Genomic DNA, 13,522 nt, shown 5'->3' with positions numbered 1-13,522 from the left:
ACTGATTCACTTTGCTGTACAGCAGAAACTAACACTGTAAATCAACTACACTCCAATAAAAATTAGTTTAAAAAAACCAAATGTATGCTGTGTACTAGAGAATATTATATCAATGTTAGTTCAATTCTTTGGATGTAATAATGGTATTTTAATTATGTAAGAGAATGCCTTTGCTCTTAAGAAATACATATTGAGGTATATAAGGGTGAATATTATATATTCTAAATTATTCAGCAATAATAACAATGAATAAAAAGTAATAAAGAGAAAAAGCAAATGTACCAAAATATTAACAATTGGTGAAACTAATTGAAGGGTATACAGGTATTTATTGCACTAGTCTTTCAGCTTTTCTATAGTATTCAAAGTAGAAAGAAAATTTAAGAAATTTTAAATATTGAATAGATCAAATTTATAAATTTTATGAGGTATTAAAAATCACAATATAGTGAACACCCGTGTACCTATCAAAATAACTTACTGAAGACTCTTGTTCCCCTTCCTGATGCTAACATTCGTCTTCTTTCAAGGGTAACTATTATGCCGAATTTTGTGTTTATTATTCCCTTGTTTTATTTATAGTTTTGCCATAGTGCATAACTCCTAAACAATATATTGTTTAATTTTGTATACTTTAAACCTTTTTGTAAGTTCATTTGTCTGTAATTTACTTTTTATACTCAATATTACATTCCTGTGATTAATCCTGTTGTTGTATATAGCTGTAATTCAGTAATTTTACTGCTTTTTAGTATTCTATTAAATGAATACAACACACATTAAAAAAAAAATCATCTCTCCTGTTGATGGACATTTAGGTTGTTTCTAGTTTTTTACTATTTCAAACAGTGCTGGTACACATGTACAAGAGTTTCTCTGAGAGAAGAACTGTTGGGGCATAGGTTATGTACACTTTCAACCTTACTAAATAATGCTAATTTTTTCCAAGGTGGTTGGTTATATTTACATTCCCACTAGCGATGCATGTATTTCAGTTGCAAATGTTTGATATGGTCATGCTTATTTTTAAGTTTTTTTAATTTTTAAATGATTTTATATCTTCAGAAAAGTCACAGAAACAGTACAAGAGATCCAAACATGACATTTTAAAATAATTCCATTCTCCAATAAAGATGTTAAAAAAAAAAGAAAATTATCACAATATGCTGGCTTCAAAAAAATCCATTTATAATAGCATCAAAAGGAATAAAATACTTAAGCATATATTTGATGAAAGAAGTGTACAACTTATACTCTGAAAACTAAAAAACATTGTTGAAAGAAATTTTAAAAGACCTAAATAAATGTAAAGGTAGTCTACATTCATGAATTGGAAGACATTAATATTTTTAAGATGGCAATATTCCCCAAATTGATCTACAGATTCAATGCATTCCCTATCAAAAGCCCAGCTGACTTCTTTGCATAAATTAACAAGCTGATCCTAAAATTCATGTGGAAATTCAAGGGACCCGGAATACCCAAAACAATATTTAAAAAGAAGAACAAAGTTGGAAGACTCTCACTGCCCCATTTTAAAAGTTAATACAAAGGTACAGCATTTAGACATTGTGGTACTGGCATAAAGATGACATATAAATCAATGGGATAGAACTGAGAGAGTCTAGAAATAAACCCTGCTATTTATGATCAACTGAATTTTGACCAGGGTGCCAAGACCATTCAATGGGGAAAGTAATCTTTTCAACAAATGGTGCTGGGACAACTTGATATCCACATGTGAAAGAATGAAGTTGGACCTTTACCTCACAGGCAAAAAGTAACTTAAAATAGATCAAAGACCTAAATGTAAGACCTAAAACAATAAAATTCTTAGAAGAAAACATAGGTGTAAATCTTCATGACTTTGGATCAAGCAACGATTTCTTAGATACGATTCCAAGAGCACCACCACCAACAACAAAAATAGATAAACTGGACACCATCAAAATTAAAAACATTTGTGCTTCAAAGGACACCATCAAGAAAATGAAAAGAGAACCCACAGAATGTGAGAAATTATTTGCAAATCATATGTCTGATAAGAGACATATCTATAATATTTAAAGACCTATTATAACTCAATAATAAAAAGACAAATAGCCTAATTAAGGTATGGGTAAAGGATCTGAATGGGCACATATCCAAAGAAGATATACAGATGACCAAAGAGCACATGAAAAGATGCTCAACACCATTAGGCAGTTGGAGAAATGAAAATCAAAAACACAATGAATACTACTTCATGCCCATGAGGATTGCTATAAGCAAAAAGAGAGACAATAACAAGTAATATGTAGAGAAACTGGAAGTTCATACACTGCTGGTGGGAATGTAAGTGGTTTAGCTACTTTAGAAAACAGTCTAGCAGTTCTTCAAATGGTTAAACAGTTACCATATGATCCAGCCATTCTACTCCTAGATATGAAATGAGAGAGAAGTGAAAATATAGGTCCACACAAAAAACCTGTACACAAAAGTTTACAATAGCATTATTCATAATAACCAAAAAGTGGAAACAGTTCAAATGTCTATCATGTCCATAATGAATGGATATATAAAATGTAGTAAACTATACAATGGAATATTACTCAGCAATAAAAAGAAATGAAGTATTGATGAATGCTAAAACATGGATGAAACTTGAATACGGTATTCCAAGTGAAAGAAGCCAGTCACACAAGATCAGATATTGTTATGATTCCATTTACATTAAATGTCCAGAGCAAGCAGACCTATAGAGAAAGAAAATATATTGGTAATTGCCTAGGGCTGGGGGACTGAGGGGGGAATTGAGGGATGATGGTTAAAGGGTCTGGGGTTTCATGAAAATGTTCTAAAATTGCTTGTAGTGATTGTTGTACAACTCTGTGAATTTACTAAAAGCTATTGAATTGCACATTTTATATGGATGAAATGTGTGTGGACTATATATTAATAAAGCTGTTAAAAAATAGGGAGTTCACATAAACCCTTCACCAGCTTTGCTTAAAGTTGAGAATTTATATAACCATAGTACCATGATCAAAACAGGAAATCAATTCTGGAACAAAACTATTAACCAACTAAAGACCTCACTAGTTTTCCCTTAATGTCATTTTTCGTTCCAGGATTCAATCCAGGATCAAACATTGCATTCAGTTCTTTTGTCCTCTTAGTCTCCTGCAACCTGGGACATGTCTTCAATTTTACCTTGTTTTTCATGACTTTAACTGCTATCTCCAATTCCATGTGAACACTGCAAGGTTCCTTTTAGTCCTTCCCCATTTCTCTATTTGTAACTTCTTTCTCTGACAGGGAGAAACCTGATTCTTGTTATCTATAATGTACATATTCACTTCTTTGAATTTTTTTCCTAGAAGTTACACAATTGCTAACCCACACCCCTGTGAGAAAACAGATTGCCAGCTAAAGTGTTGCCATACAATTCTTTTGGTCTTTAGCCTTATGGTTTCCAGACAAAACACTGATTTGTTTTACTGAGGTTTGCTCTTTTCATGCTCACCCCCCATCAATGTGGTTATGTTAGTTTTCATTTGTTACCATTTGGATTCCATGTTGCCTGCCTCTCCTCCCACCCAACCCCCCATGCCCCACTCCATTCTTTTTTTTTTTTTTTTTAATATTTATTTATTTATTTGGCTGCGCCGGGTCTTAGTTGTGGCACTCAGGATCTTTGTTGCGGCATGTGGGATCTAGTTCCCTGACCTGGGATCGAACCCGGGACCCCTGCATTGGGAGTACGGAGTCTTAACCGCTGGACCACCAGGGAAGTCCCCCCACTCCATTCTTTTTTTTTTTAATTTATTTTTGGCTGCATTGGGTCTTCAATGCTGCGCGCGGGCTTTCTCTAGTTGTGGCGAGCCTGGGCTACTCTTCGTTGCAGTGCACAGGCTTCTCCTTGCGGTGGCTTCTCTTGTCGCGGAGCATGGGCTCTGGGCACGCGGGCTTCAGTAGCGTGGGCTCTAGAGCACAGGCTCAGTAGTTGTAGCGCACAGGCTTAGTGGCTCCGCGGCATGTGGGATCTTCCCGGACCAGGGCTAGAACCCGTGTCCCCTGCACTGGCAGGCGGATTCTTAACCACCGCGCCGCCAGGGAAGCCCCCCCACCCCCTACTCCATTCTTGATTAACTTTGTTCTATGGTTCTAAGAGTCAAAGCTATACAAAACGGTATATTCAGAGAAGCATCTTCCCCTCCTCATACCTACTCATTCCCATTCTCACTTCTTTACACCCCTTTCCCACCCATCCCCCTACTGGTAACCAATCTCTTTAGGTTGTGGTTTATCCTTCTTGAATTTGTTTTGCAGAAATGAGGTACATAAGTATTTTCTTTCATCCACTTCTTTCTTACAGTTACCTTGTTTTTAAAAATTTGTATTAATGTGGTATTATTCTATTTTATTATGGTTTTTATTTCCCTTATTACTAATGAGGCTGAACATCTTTTCAGATATTTATTGGCCATTTGGGTTTCTTCTAGGAAATGCCTGCTAAAGTTTTTGGGGTTTTTTTTGCCCATTTTCTCTTGGATTTGTAGGAGTAATTTATGTATTCTGAATACTAATCCTTTTTAGTAATACTAGTTACAGATTTGGAAGGCTCGTCTTTTTATTTATAATATTTTTGATGAATAGACCTTCTTAAGTTTAGTTTATCTATCATTTGGCCTTTTCTGTTTAAGTAATCCTCTATGAGTTGCCACAGTTATTCTCCTTTATTGTCTTCTAAAATTTTTAGAGTTTTGTGTTTTACATTTAAGTTTTTAATCCACCTGAATTTTTTTTCTTTTTCTTTTTTTTTGCATATCAGGTAAGATCCAATATAATTTCTTGGTTCTTCAGTGCTGACTGTTGAAGAGCCCATCCTTTACCACTGATCTACATTGCAAGCTTTATCATAAATCTCCATTTTATATGCATGTGGGTGTGTTTCCAGGGTTTGCTCCATGCCAAAACCACTGTCTTGTTAATAAAGCTGTATAATTCTTAGTCTCTGGTAAGGCAGATCTCTCCCACCTTTTCTACTTCAGGTCTGTCTTGACTATTCTTGGTTCTTTGCTCTGCCATATACATTTTTAAACAATTTAAAATTTTAACTATATGTTTATGATATGCTTCTAATTTAAGTCTTCTTTAATGTCATTAATAGTTTCATCATTTTCTCCATAAAGGTCTTATACACCTTTTATAAGATTTATTCGTAGATACTATTTTCTGACGTCATTGTAAAATAGTTTTTTTAAAATACATTTCCTAACTGTTTGCTGTTGGTATATAGAAATACAACTAATTTTTATAAATTGATTTTGAATCCATCAACTTAACTAAATTCTTATTAATTTAATTGATTTATTGATGGATTATTTTATGTTTTCTACCAAGACATATTATTAGTAAATAGTGATAGTTTTGTTTCTTTCTCTCTCTCTTTTTTTCAGTAATTGGTGGTTCCATTTATTTCTAAATATAGTAAGAGCATAAGATATTTTTATTGAGTTGAAATAAAATGCTTGTAATGATGCCATTAACACCTCTTGAAAGAGACCCTCTGAAGGAAGAGACCACATCCATTTTTGTTTTACATTTACTAAGGAGAAGCTGTGAAGGGAGAGAGGAATTAAAATGGAATATTAAATTATATTCTGTTTACATTTTAATATACACTGCGTAAGACCAGCAGCTTCTATGAAAGGATAAATACTGTATCATTAGACTGGTTGTGGAGAGTTTTGTTTCTCACTTTACAGTTATAGGTAAAAAAAGTCAGGATATACAGTTATAAAATGTGAGCTAGGTAGCAGGATATCCATTTTAAAAAAGTAGGAAGGAATGCACAAAAATGTTCACAGTGGCTTATTTTGAGTTAAAGAATCCTGGATGATTTTTTCTTTTTTAATATATCTCTATACTTTCCAGTTTTCCCAAGATGAGTATCTATCACTTTCATAACCAGGAAAGAAACAAAACTTAAAACTAAAAGCAAGTCTAAAACAAAATGTAAAGGTAAGGATCATATACTAAAAATGCCCCGTTAGAAATAAAACAATCAAGTCCCTCTGATATGCCTCTCCCGCACCGAGACATACCACTGCAGAGCCAGCTGGCAGCATAGACTACTATACCATGTTATGTCTGAGAGAATGACCTCTGAGATTCATGGAACTTTGTCTTTCCATTAAGGGCATGTATGGACTTGACCTGTCAAAGGCATACAATTGGTCGGCATTTCATTTGTTTTGAAATGTGATCAACTCAATTATCCATAAGATACAATTTTCCTCTTCGTGAATTATTTATGGTCTTATCATACTAAGAGCCTCCTAACTCTCACTGCTTATTTCCTAAGGATAAACTTAGGAAATATAGACTAATTTTCAACTGGTTCTACTCTCCCTATTTTACAAATAAGGAAACAGAAACCACCAGAGATTAAGTAGGTCCTCTTTCTGTGCCTCTGCTCACCTCCTCTACACCAGAGGACTTTGTCTCTCATCATGATACTTGTCAAAAATATCCATCTTCTCCATCATAAGCTCCATGAGATTAAGATCTTTGTTTGTCCTGCCCTCCTGTGTATCCCCAGGCTGAGCACAATACCTGACATAGTACCTGATACATAATGGATGTTCGGTAAATCTCTATCGAATGTTGAATAAATTTTATAAGCAATCCACGTTCCAAAAAAATCAGACTACTTGCCAAATTAAATGTTTGATTAATTGCTTTTGGAAATATTCACAACATCATTTGACTACACGTGGGTGGAAATTGAAAACAATCTCTGAGTAAAGGCTCCTGATGAAAAAAGTTTGAAAGCAAAATTACCTTTCTGTTTACCTTTTCTGGTATGATGAATTTTTCATACGATAAAATATTTTTCCTATTTTCTTTTCTTTTCTTTTTTTTTTTTTTTTTTTTGCGGTACGCGGGCCTCTCACTGTTGTGGCCTCTCCCGCTGCGGAGCACAGGCTCCGGGCGCGCAGGCTCAGCGGCCATGGCTCACAGGCCCAGACGCTCCGCGGCACGAGGGATCTTCCCGGACCGGGGCACGAACCCGCGTCCCCTGCATCGGCAGGCGGACTCTCAACCACTGCGCCACCAGGGAAGCCCTCCTTTTTTCTTTTATACCATTTAGAGCTATTAGTATTACGGCATCTAGATGCTAATTGCATATAGCTGTTAATTAGTCTGGTTTTATATGAAAAGAAAAACTAGACAAACAAAACTAAGTCAACATAATTCATAAAAGTCTCTTCACTTGTTTATCTTTTTTAATTAAAATTTTTTTCCACACAGTTGGAGCTGGTAGATGTGGCTGATATTGGATGTTAAATAGATATCCTTGGAGGACCATATCTAACCCCCAAATGTGACATATCTAACCCTAATCAGTCTTCTGGTTCCTTCTGCCTGGAGGGTCATGGGCTTGAGTGACAAGGCTCTCCTCTCAGAGGGCTGAGTGTCTTGGGCAGGGGAGTATTGTGCACCCTTGTTTGGGGGCAGTGTTTTTTTTCCAGCTTTATTGAGCTATAATTAACATATTGTCTAAGTTTAAGGTATACAGTGTGATGTTTTCATGCATGTATTGTGAAATGTTCACTACAATAAGGTTAGTTAACACACACTTCACCTCACATAATTGCCACTTTGTCTCTTCATTTTAAAGGAGGATTTGGTGTTTTAATTATCCAACAACAGCTTCATGTGCCTAGAATTATTTTAGATGTTTGTATGTAGAAATAATTTTACTATAGTCAGAGATAATGATACAGTACAAGTTTTACAGTTCCTAACATTTTGAGAATATAATTATCTTGAGTAATTCAGTTCATTCTATTAATTTGGTACATAATCCAACAATCATTGAGGGCATCCTATACTCTAGGTACTGTGCAACATTGTCACCATATAAAATGAGTAAAATACTACCTAAAAAAGCTCACGATCTAGCGATGAATCTTTGGACATCAGATTTTATTTTCCTTTTTTCTTATATGTGTTTTGTCGCTAAATTTGGGGTAAGGAAGATTTACACGATTATATCAATTTGGCCAAGAGCTCTAGTCCAAATCTTCATTTTTTCCAAGTGGCCTATAGTAGCTGTTAGCAGATAAATAGAATTTAACTAGACATAATTAAATTCACATATAAATATAAGTTTATATTTCACATATAAATAGAATTTAATTAGACAGAGTTCTCGTACATTCAAGCTTCTACTTAACGTATCAGGTCAGTCCCTGTTGTCATTTGTATGAAGTATGGGAGGTGGGGTGCGGTATTCTAAAGAAAAGGAAACCTGATATTTCCTCTTCAAAACTGTTGTGGGGAATATGGAAAAGGAAAACTATCTGCTCTGTAAATCTCTGTATATGGTTAGCACCCAGTATATCAGTACTGAACTTAATCTCATAGACATGTGTGTAAAAAAGATAAACTCTTTTTTCTTCTTGGCAGGTGTCCTTGTAGACTTGGGTCTGGAGGAAAATGGGACAGCCTATCAGAGAGCAGAGAAATATGTTGTTCGTCTAGACAATGAGATTCAAACCAAGTTTGAAGTTTTTATGAGAAGGGTGAAACAGAACCCGTACACACTGTTTGTGCTAGTTCATGACAACTCCCATGTGGAACTAACGAGGTGATTGCTTCAGAGTGAGCAAATACAATATTTCTTCTACAGCAGTAATGGTCATGTACTAAATAATTTAAAAGGTGGTGATTTGAAAGACCATGGACCCTACCAGTTGGCATCTTCTCATGGTTAACTTATTCCCACCCTTTCCTTGCTTTCTCAACTTTTCTTACCACTTTAATGTTGATTTTATTTTAACTATACTGTGGGCGAATTTACAAATTCCTGTTAAAATCCGGTCTTAAGAGCATTGTGGGACTCAGCTGCTTCAGCGAAGGGGTGGCAACAAGGGGGTTGCGGTGAGTGAGCTCCCAGAAGGCCCATGTGCTTTCCCACCCACCCCCTCTTCTCCTCGTGGTTCTTCTCGTTTTCTCCTTTTCCTTGTCCTCTCTTCCTTCCTTTCCTGCCATTTCTCCTCTTCCTTGCCTTTCTCTCTTCCCTCTTCCCTTTAGCAGCAGTGGAGATGCCACTTCAATGATCTGAGAGCAGATCCAAAACCTTCCGCAATCTACCTGTTTAAACAAGAGACCATCCTATCTCTTTATGGGCTTATTAATGAAATAACAGTTTGTGTAGTGTGATGGAGTCAGATCAAATCACAGTACTTATCTAGTAGGGGGTACCTTTGTTCCTATGGATTGAAAAAAGCAAGTAGTTGTTTTTTGTTGTTGTTTTTTTTTTAAGGGCAAATAGTTGTCAAATATTACATATCATGGTTTGTCCTCACCACGTCAGGGGAGGGAAGTTTCAGGCATCATCAAACCTTCATAGATTTTCTTTCCTCAGGACACACTGAGGTTAGGCATCTGGAATTTTTTTGATCTGTGGTAGAAATGTCAGAATTGCAAAAACACTTGTTCAGAAGCCAGAATGTGTTTGGTACTCCATAATCTGAAGTCCAGAGCCATATGTAGGTGTAAATAAGACCTGGTATAACTTGTTAGATTTGCAAGGAAGGAAGGAAGGGAGAGAGGGAGGAAGGAAAGAAAAAGAAAAGAAATTTTGCCCACACCTTGTTCAGTTACTGCTTATGTTCTGTGAGCAGAAATAGCTCACTGACCTTGTATACCTCATCTTTGAAAGTTTGGGGTAATAGCTCTGAGGATTACACATTGGATCTCTCTGTATTTAATCCTCATGGGCCTTGAGATTACTTTTTTGAATATACATATATATATGTATATAGATAGATAGAGAGAGACAGAGAGAGAGAGAGAGAGAGAGAGAGGGAGAGAGAGGGAGAGAGAGGGAGAGAGAGGGAGAGAGGGAGAGGGGTGGGGTGGGGATACCTCCACATTGAACGGAACTGAAAATGACTCAGAGATATGAAAATGTTGGTCGTGGGGAGGAGGCCGGAGGAGTCCTCCCCACGGTCTAGCAGCTTCAAGTGAGGAAGGAGAGTGTGTTAACACAGAGGGGATTCCTTGTAGCTTTGGGGCCTCTCTGGGGGTACAGATCATTGCACAGTTATAAGCATCATATTTTGATGGAGAGCTCCCGCATTCAGGTGGGCTTTCAAACTGAAGTGATCCACCTCAGCTACGAAGTTGGATATCCTTGGCTTGGATAACTGAGTTTATACTTTGAGGTATATCAGCGACAGACTGAAAAAGGAAAAAAAAAAATCCCTGAAATTTGTCTGAAAGGGGTAAGAAGGTGGGTCCTCTTTGCCTTCCAAATCTAATGTTGGTTGCTTCTGTTCCTGCCCCCAATTAATAGGAACCAGAAAAAAAGAGCTAAAACACCACCTCCATTTTGATATCTGATTCTGCATCTAATCAGTTAAATTAGGTTTTAATGTGACTTTCAATATTTCTACAGTGTCATTTCGGGCTCTTTGTCACATGGTGAACCTGGCCATGGATTGGCTGACAGAGTCATTAACTGCAGAGAGGTTCTGGAAGCTTTCAACCTCCTGGTGCTCCAGGTCACCTCCTGCCCATACACTCTGCAGACCCAACAGTCCCGAATCAGCGCCAACAACGAGGTTCACTGGATACAGCTGGACAGCACAGTGAGTCTCTGTTCTACCCTCTGATACACAGTCATGTTCTCAGTTCCCCTGGGGAGCAGAATCTTGTAATAAAATATGGTCACAGCAAAAGAGTTCAAAAAACTAACTAACATAATGCTTCCTCTTCTAAAAGTTCCATATAATTACAATTATTATTCACTAAAAACTAGTGAATAGTGTCCTCTATAAATTTGATTCGGTGGTTCTTTTTTGGGCTATCATGCAGATACAAAATTGTCTATCCAGTATAGTTTGTCCCCCTAAAATGTGATGTCAGCTGACACCATCCTCAATATCCTGGATTAGCTTTGTGCCTTTAAATGATTCATTCCAATCTAAAACTTGGAAATGTTATTGTCCTCTTGTTTCAGTCTTACTGATCTAGATGTATATCTATATGTTGATTAGTCTCATGCTTCCCAGCAACTGAATTTTTCCTTTTAATCAATTCTCACAGACTTCTAGTTGAAACAGAAGATGCTGGTACTGTTATTCTAAATTACTCAGGGGACTTCCCTGGCAGTCCAGTGGTTAAGTCTCCGTGCTTCCAGCGCAGGGCACACGAGTTTGATCCCTGGTCAGGGAACTAAGATCCCCACATGCTGCGTGGTGTGGCCAAAAAGGAAAAAAAAAAAAAGACTTTAAACAGGAATTCCCTGGTGGTCCAGTGGTTAGGACTCCACAGACAAAACAAAACACTCTAAACTACTCTGTAGTATCATTTAATGCGTTGAGAATAGCTCGGCACTGTACACATCCAGGTCCAGTCCCTAATACTTAAAAGATATTTTCTGTGACCTATAAACTGTAAGCTAAATAGATTAGCAAATAAAAAAATGAGTTTTATTAAAAAACAATAAAGATCAGCCATTAAGCAATAGAACCTTTGTTTAGAAATATCGAACTGTGAGATATTTTAATATAAACATGTTTAAGTAAAAGAGGCCAGAAATGTCCTACATAAGAATAACTTTATTTTTCAACCCAATGCATTTCACTCTGTTATGAAGTAGGTAAGAAGACTTGGAGCCCTTCTCTTTGAGTATTGGTGTGTCCTTTACAATCAAGCAAGCTCAGGTCCCTGACTCACGTTGGCATCACCAGTCCCTCCCTTGTGAGAACTGTCTCGGTGTGTTGACTGTCACAAGGAGGTTGCTTTGAGCTTTCACTTTGCTGGTATCTTCTCCACCCTAGCTCTGTCCATGAATTGGGTGGGCAAGTTATGGGTGAGATAAGAGGCTGCCAGTGTTCCTTTGTCTCTGAACCAAAACCGTATGGTGTGCCTAGGGTCTACCCCAGTAGTTGTCCTGACATGGAATGGGATAGCCAGTAGAACTGATAAAAGGAAACAGTGTTTTTAATCCAACAGATAGGGCTCCAACTAAACGTTAAGTTGAATATATTGTTAGGGGGGGAAAAGGAGAGCCATCCTATCCTGAACAGTTGGTTTAGTCTTTTTCTGGGAGGGATCACTCCAGTGATAGGAAGACGGGCTCATAGCTTCTGCCCTTTGTCTTCTCCTGATGTGAAATAATAGAGAAACAAGCTTAAAATAATTTTCCTTAAAAGTCATTCCTATGATTGTGGTTAATTTTTTTAAGTATAATGATGGTACTGTGGTTATATTTTTTAAAGGATTCCAATCTTAGAGGTATCTAGTGAAGTATTTGTGGATTAGAGATATGATACCCAGGATCATATTCAAAATAATTGAGGGGGGGAGTTATTATATTCTAATTAAAGTTTAAAAAAAATCATCCCTATGACATTGAGAGGAGCATGGAGAAAAGATAAAAACATTGAATCTAATTTACAACAACTTTACACATTTAGGGGCGAAGCTCTAGTGATTAGCTTCCTTTAGTTATCCTGAAGCCAATGTCCTAAAGAAGGAATAATAGAGAAAAGCAAAGAAAGTAGACTCAAAAAATATTAGTGAGCACTTGTAGGCTTGTGTTAGATCTTTCCAAGAACACACAGAGACCTGACGGTTTAAGGAGAAAGCAAAGTACGTATAAAAGCCACTATTATTCCAAAGTAGAATAAGACATAGATAGAGAAAACAGATTGGTGGTTTTCAGAGGCGGGGGCTGGAGGGTAGACAAAATGGGTGAAGGTGGTCAAAAGGTATAGACTTTTTATAACTCCAGTTATAAAATAGATAATTCCTGGGGAAATAATGTACAGCAAAGTGACTATAGTTAATAATACTGTATGGTATATTTGAAAGTTGCTAAGAGAGTAGATCTTAAAATTTCTCACCATAAGAAAACAAGAATTATAACCATGTGTGATGAGGGATGGATGTTAACTAAACTTATTGTGGTGATCATTTCACAACATATGCAGATAGCAAATCATTATGCTGTACACCTGAAACTAATATTTTATGTCAATTATATCTCAATTTTTTAAAAAAAGAAAAAAATCAAGTTGTACACCTTAAATATATACAATTTGTCAAAACAAAACAAAAAATGTAACAAAATAAAAACAAAGTAGAGTAAGACAATTGCATAAAACCAAAGTGCTCTGTGGGTTGAAAGGAGGGAGAAGTCCCACCCATTTGAGAGCATCAGGAACGGCGACATAGAGGACAGAGCACTTGGGATGGGCCTTGGAGGAGAGGAAGGACAGAGCAGACAGGGGAGCAGCCACTCCTGGCAGCAGACAGCTCGGGCAGGACCACAGAGGAGTAAGCATCAGACATTTTTCAGAGAATACTTAGTGGGATGAAAAGAAACCTGGAAATATACATATGGAATCTTTGAGACCAGGCTGGAAAAGCTTACACTTATTACACAGGCATGAACGATATTTTAGCAAGGGCATAGTATTATTAGAAATAACATTGAGACACAGATGGAGAGAAC

General features: G+C 36.8%; 1 protein-coding gene across 1 annotated transcript in view; it reads left to right on the top strand.

The window, feature by feature from the left end:
• The window catches only part of GREB1L (GREB1 like retinoic acid receptor coactivator), a 261,369-nt gene that overhangs the window by 216,362 nt on the left and 31,485 nt on the right, over positions 1–13,522 (top strand). Inside the window, exons 17-18 of the mRNA XM_032654275.1 lie at positions 8,461–8,641; positions 10,457–10,649. Of these exons, the coding sequence (XP_032510166.1) occupies positions 8,461–8,641; positions 10,457–10,649 (374 nt within the window). The remainder of the gene's footprint in view (positions 1–8,460; positions 8,642–10,456; positions 10,650–13,522) is intronic.

The sequence above is a fragment of the Phocoena sinus genome, chromosome 14 (genome assembly GCF_008692025.1).
Source record: "Phocoena sinus isolate mPhoSin1 chromosome 14, mPhoSin1.pri, whole genome shotgun sequence".
Classification (NCBI taxonomy): Eukaryota; Metazoa; Chordata; class Mammalia; order Artiodactyla; family Phocoenidae; genus Phocoena; species Phocoena sinus.
Note: the sequence above shows the minus strand (reverse complement) of the source record. Positions and strands in the feature narration are given on the sequence as shown.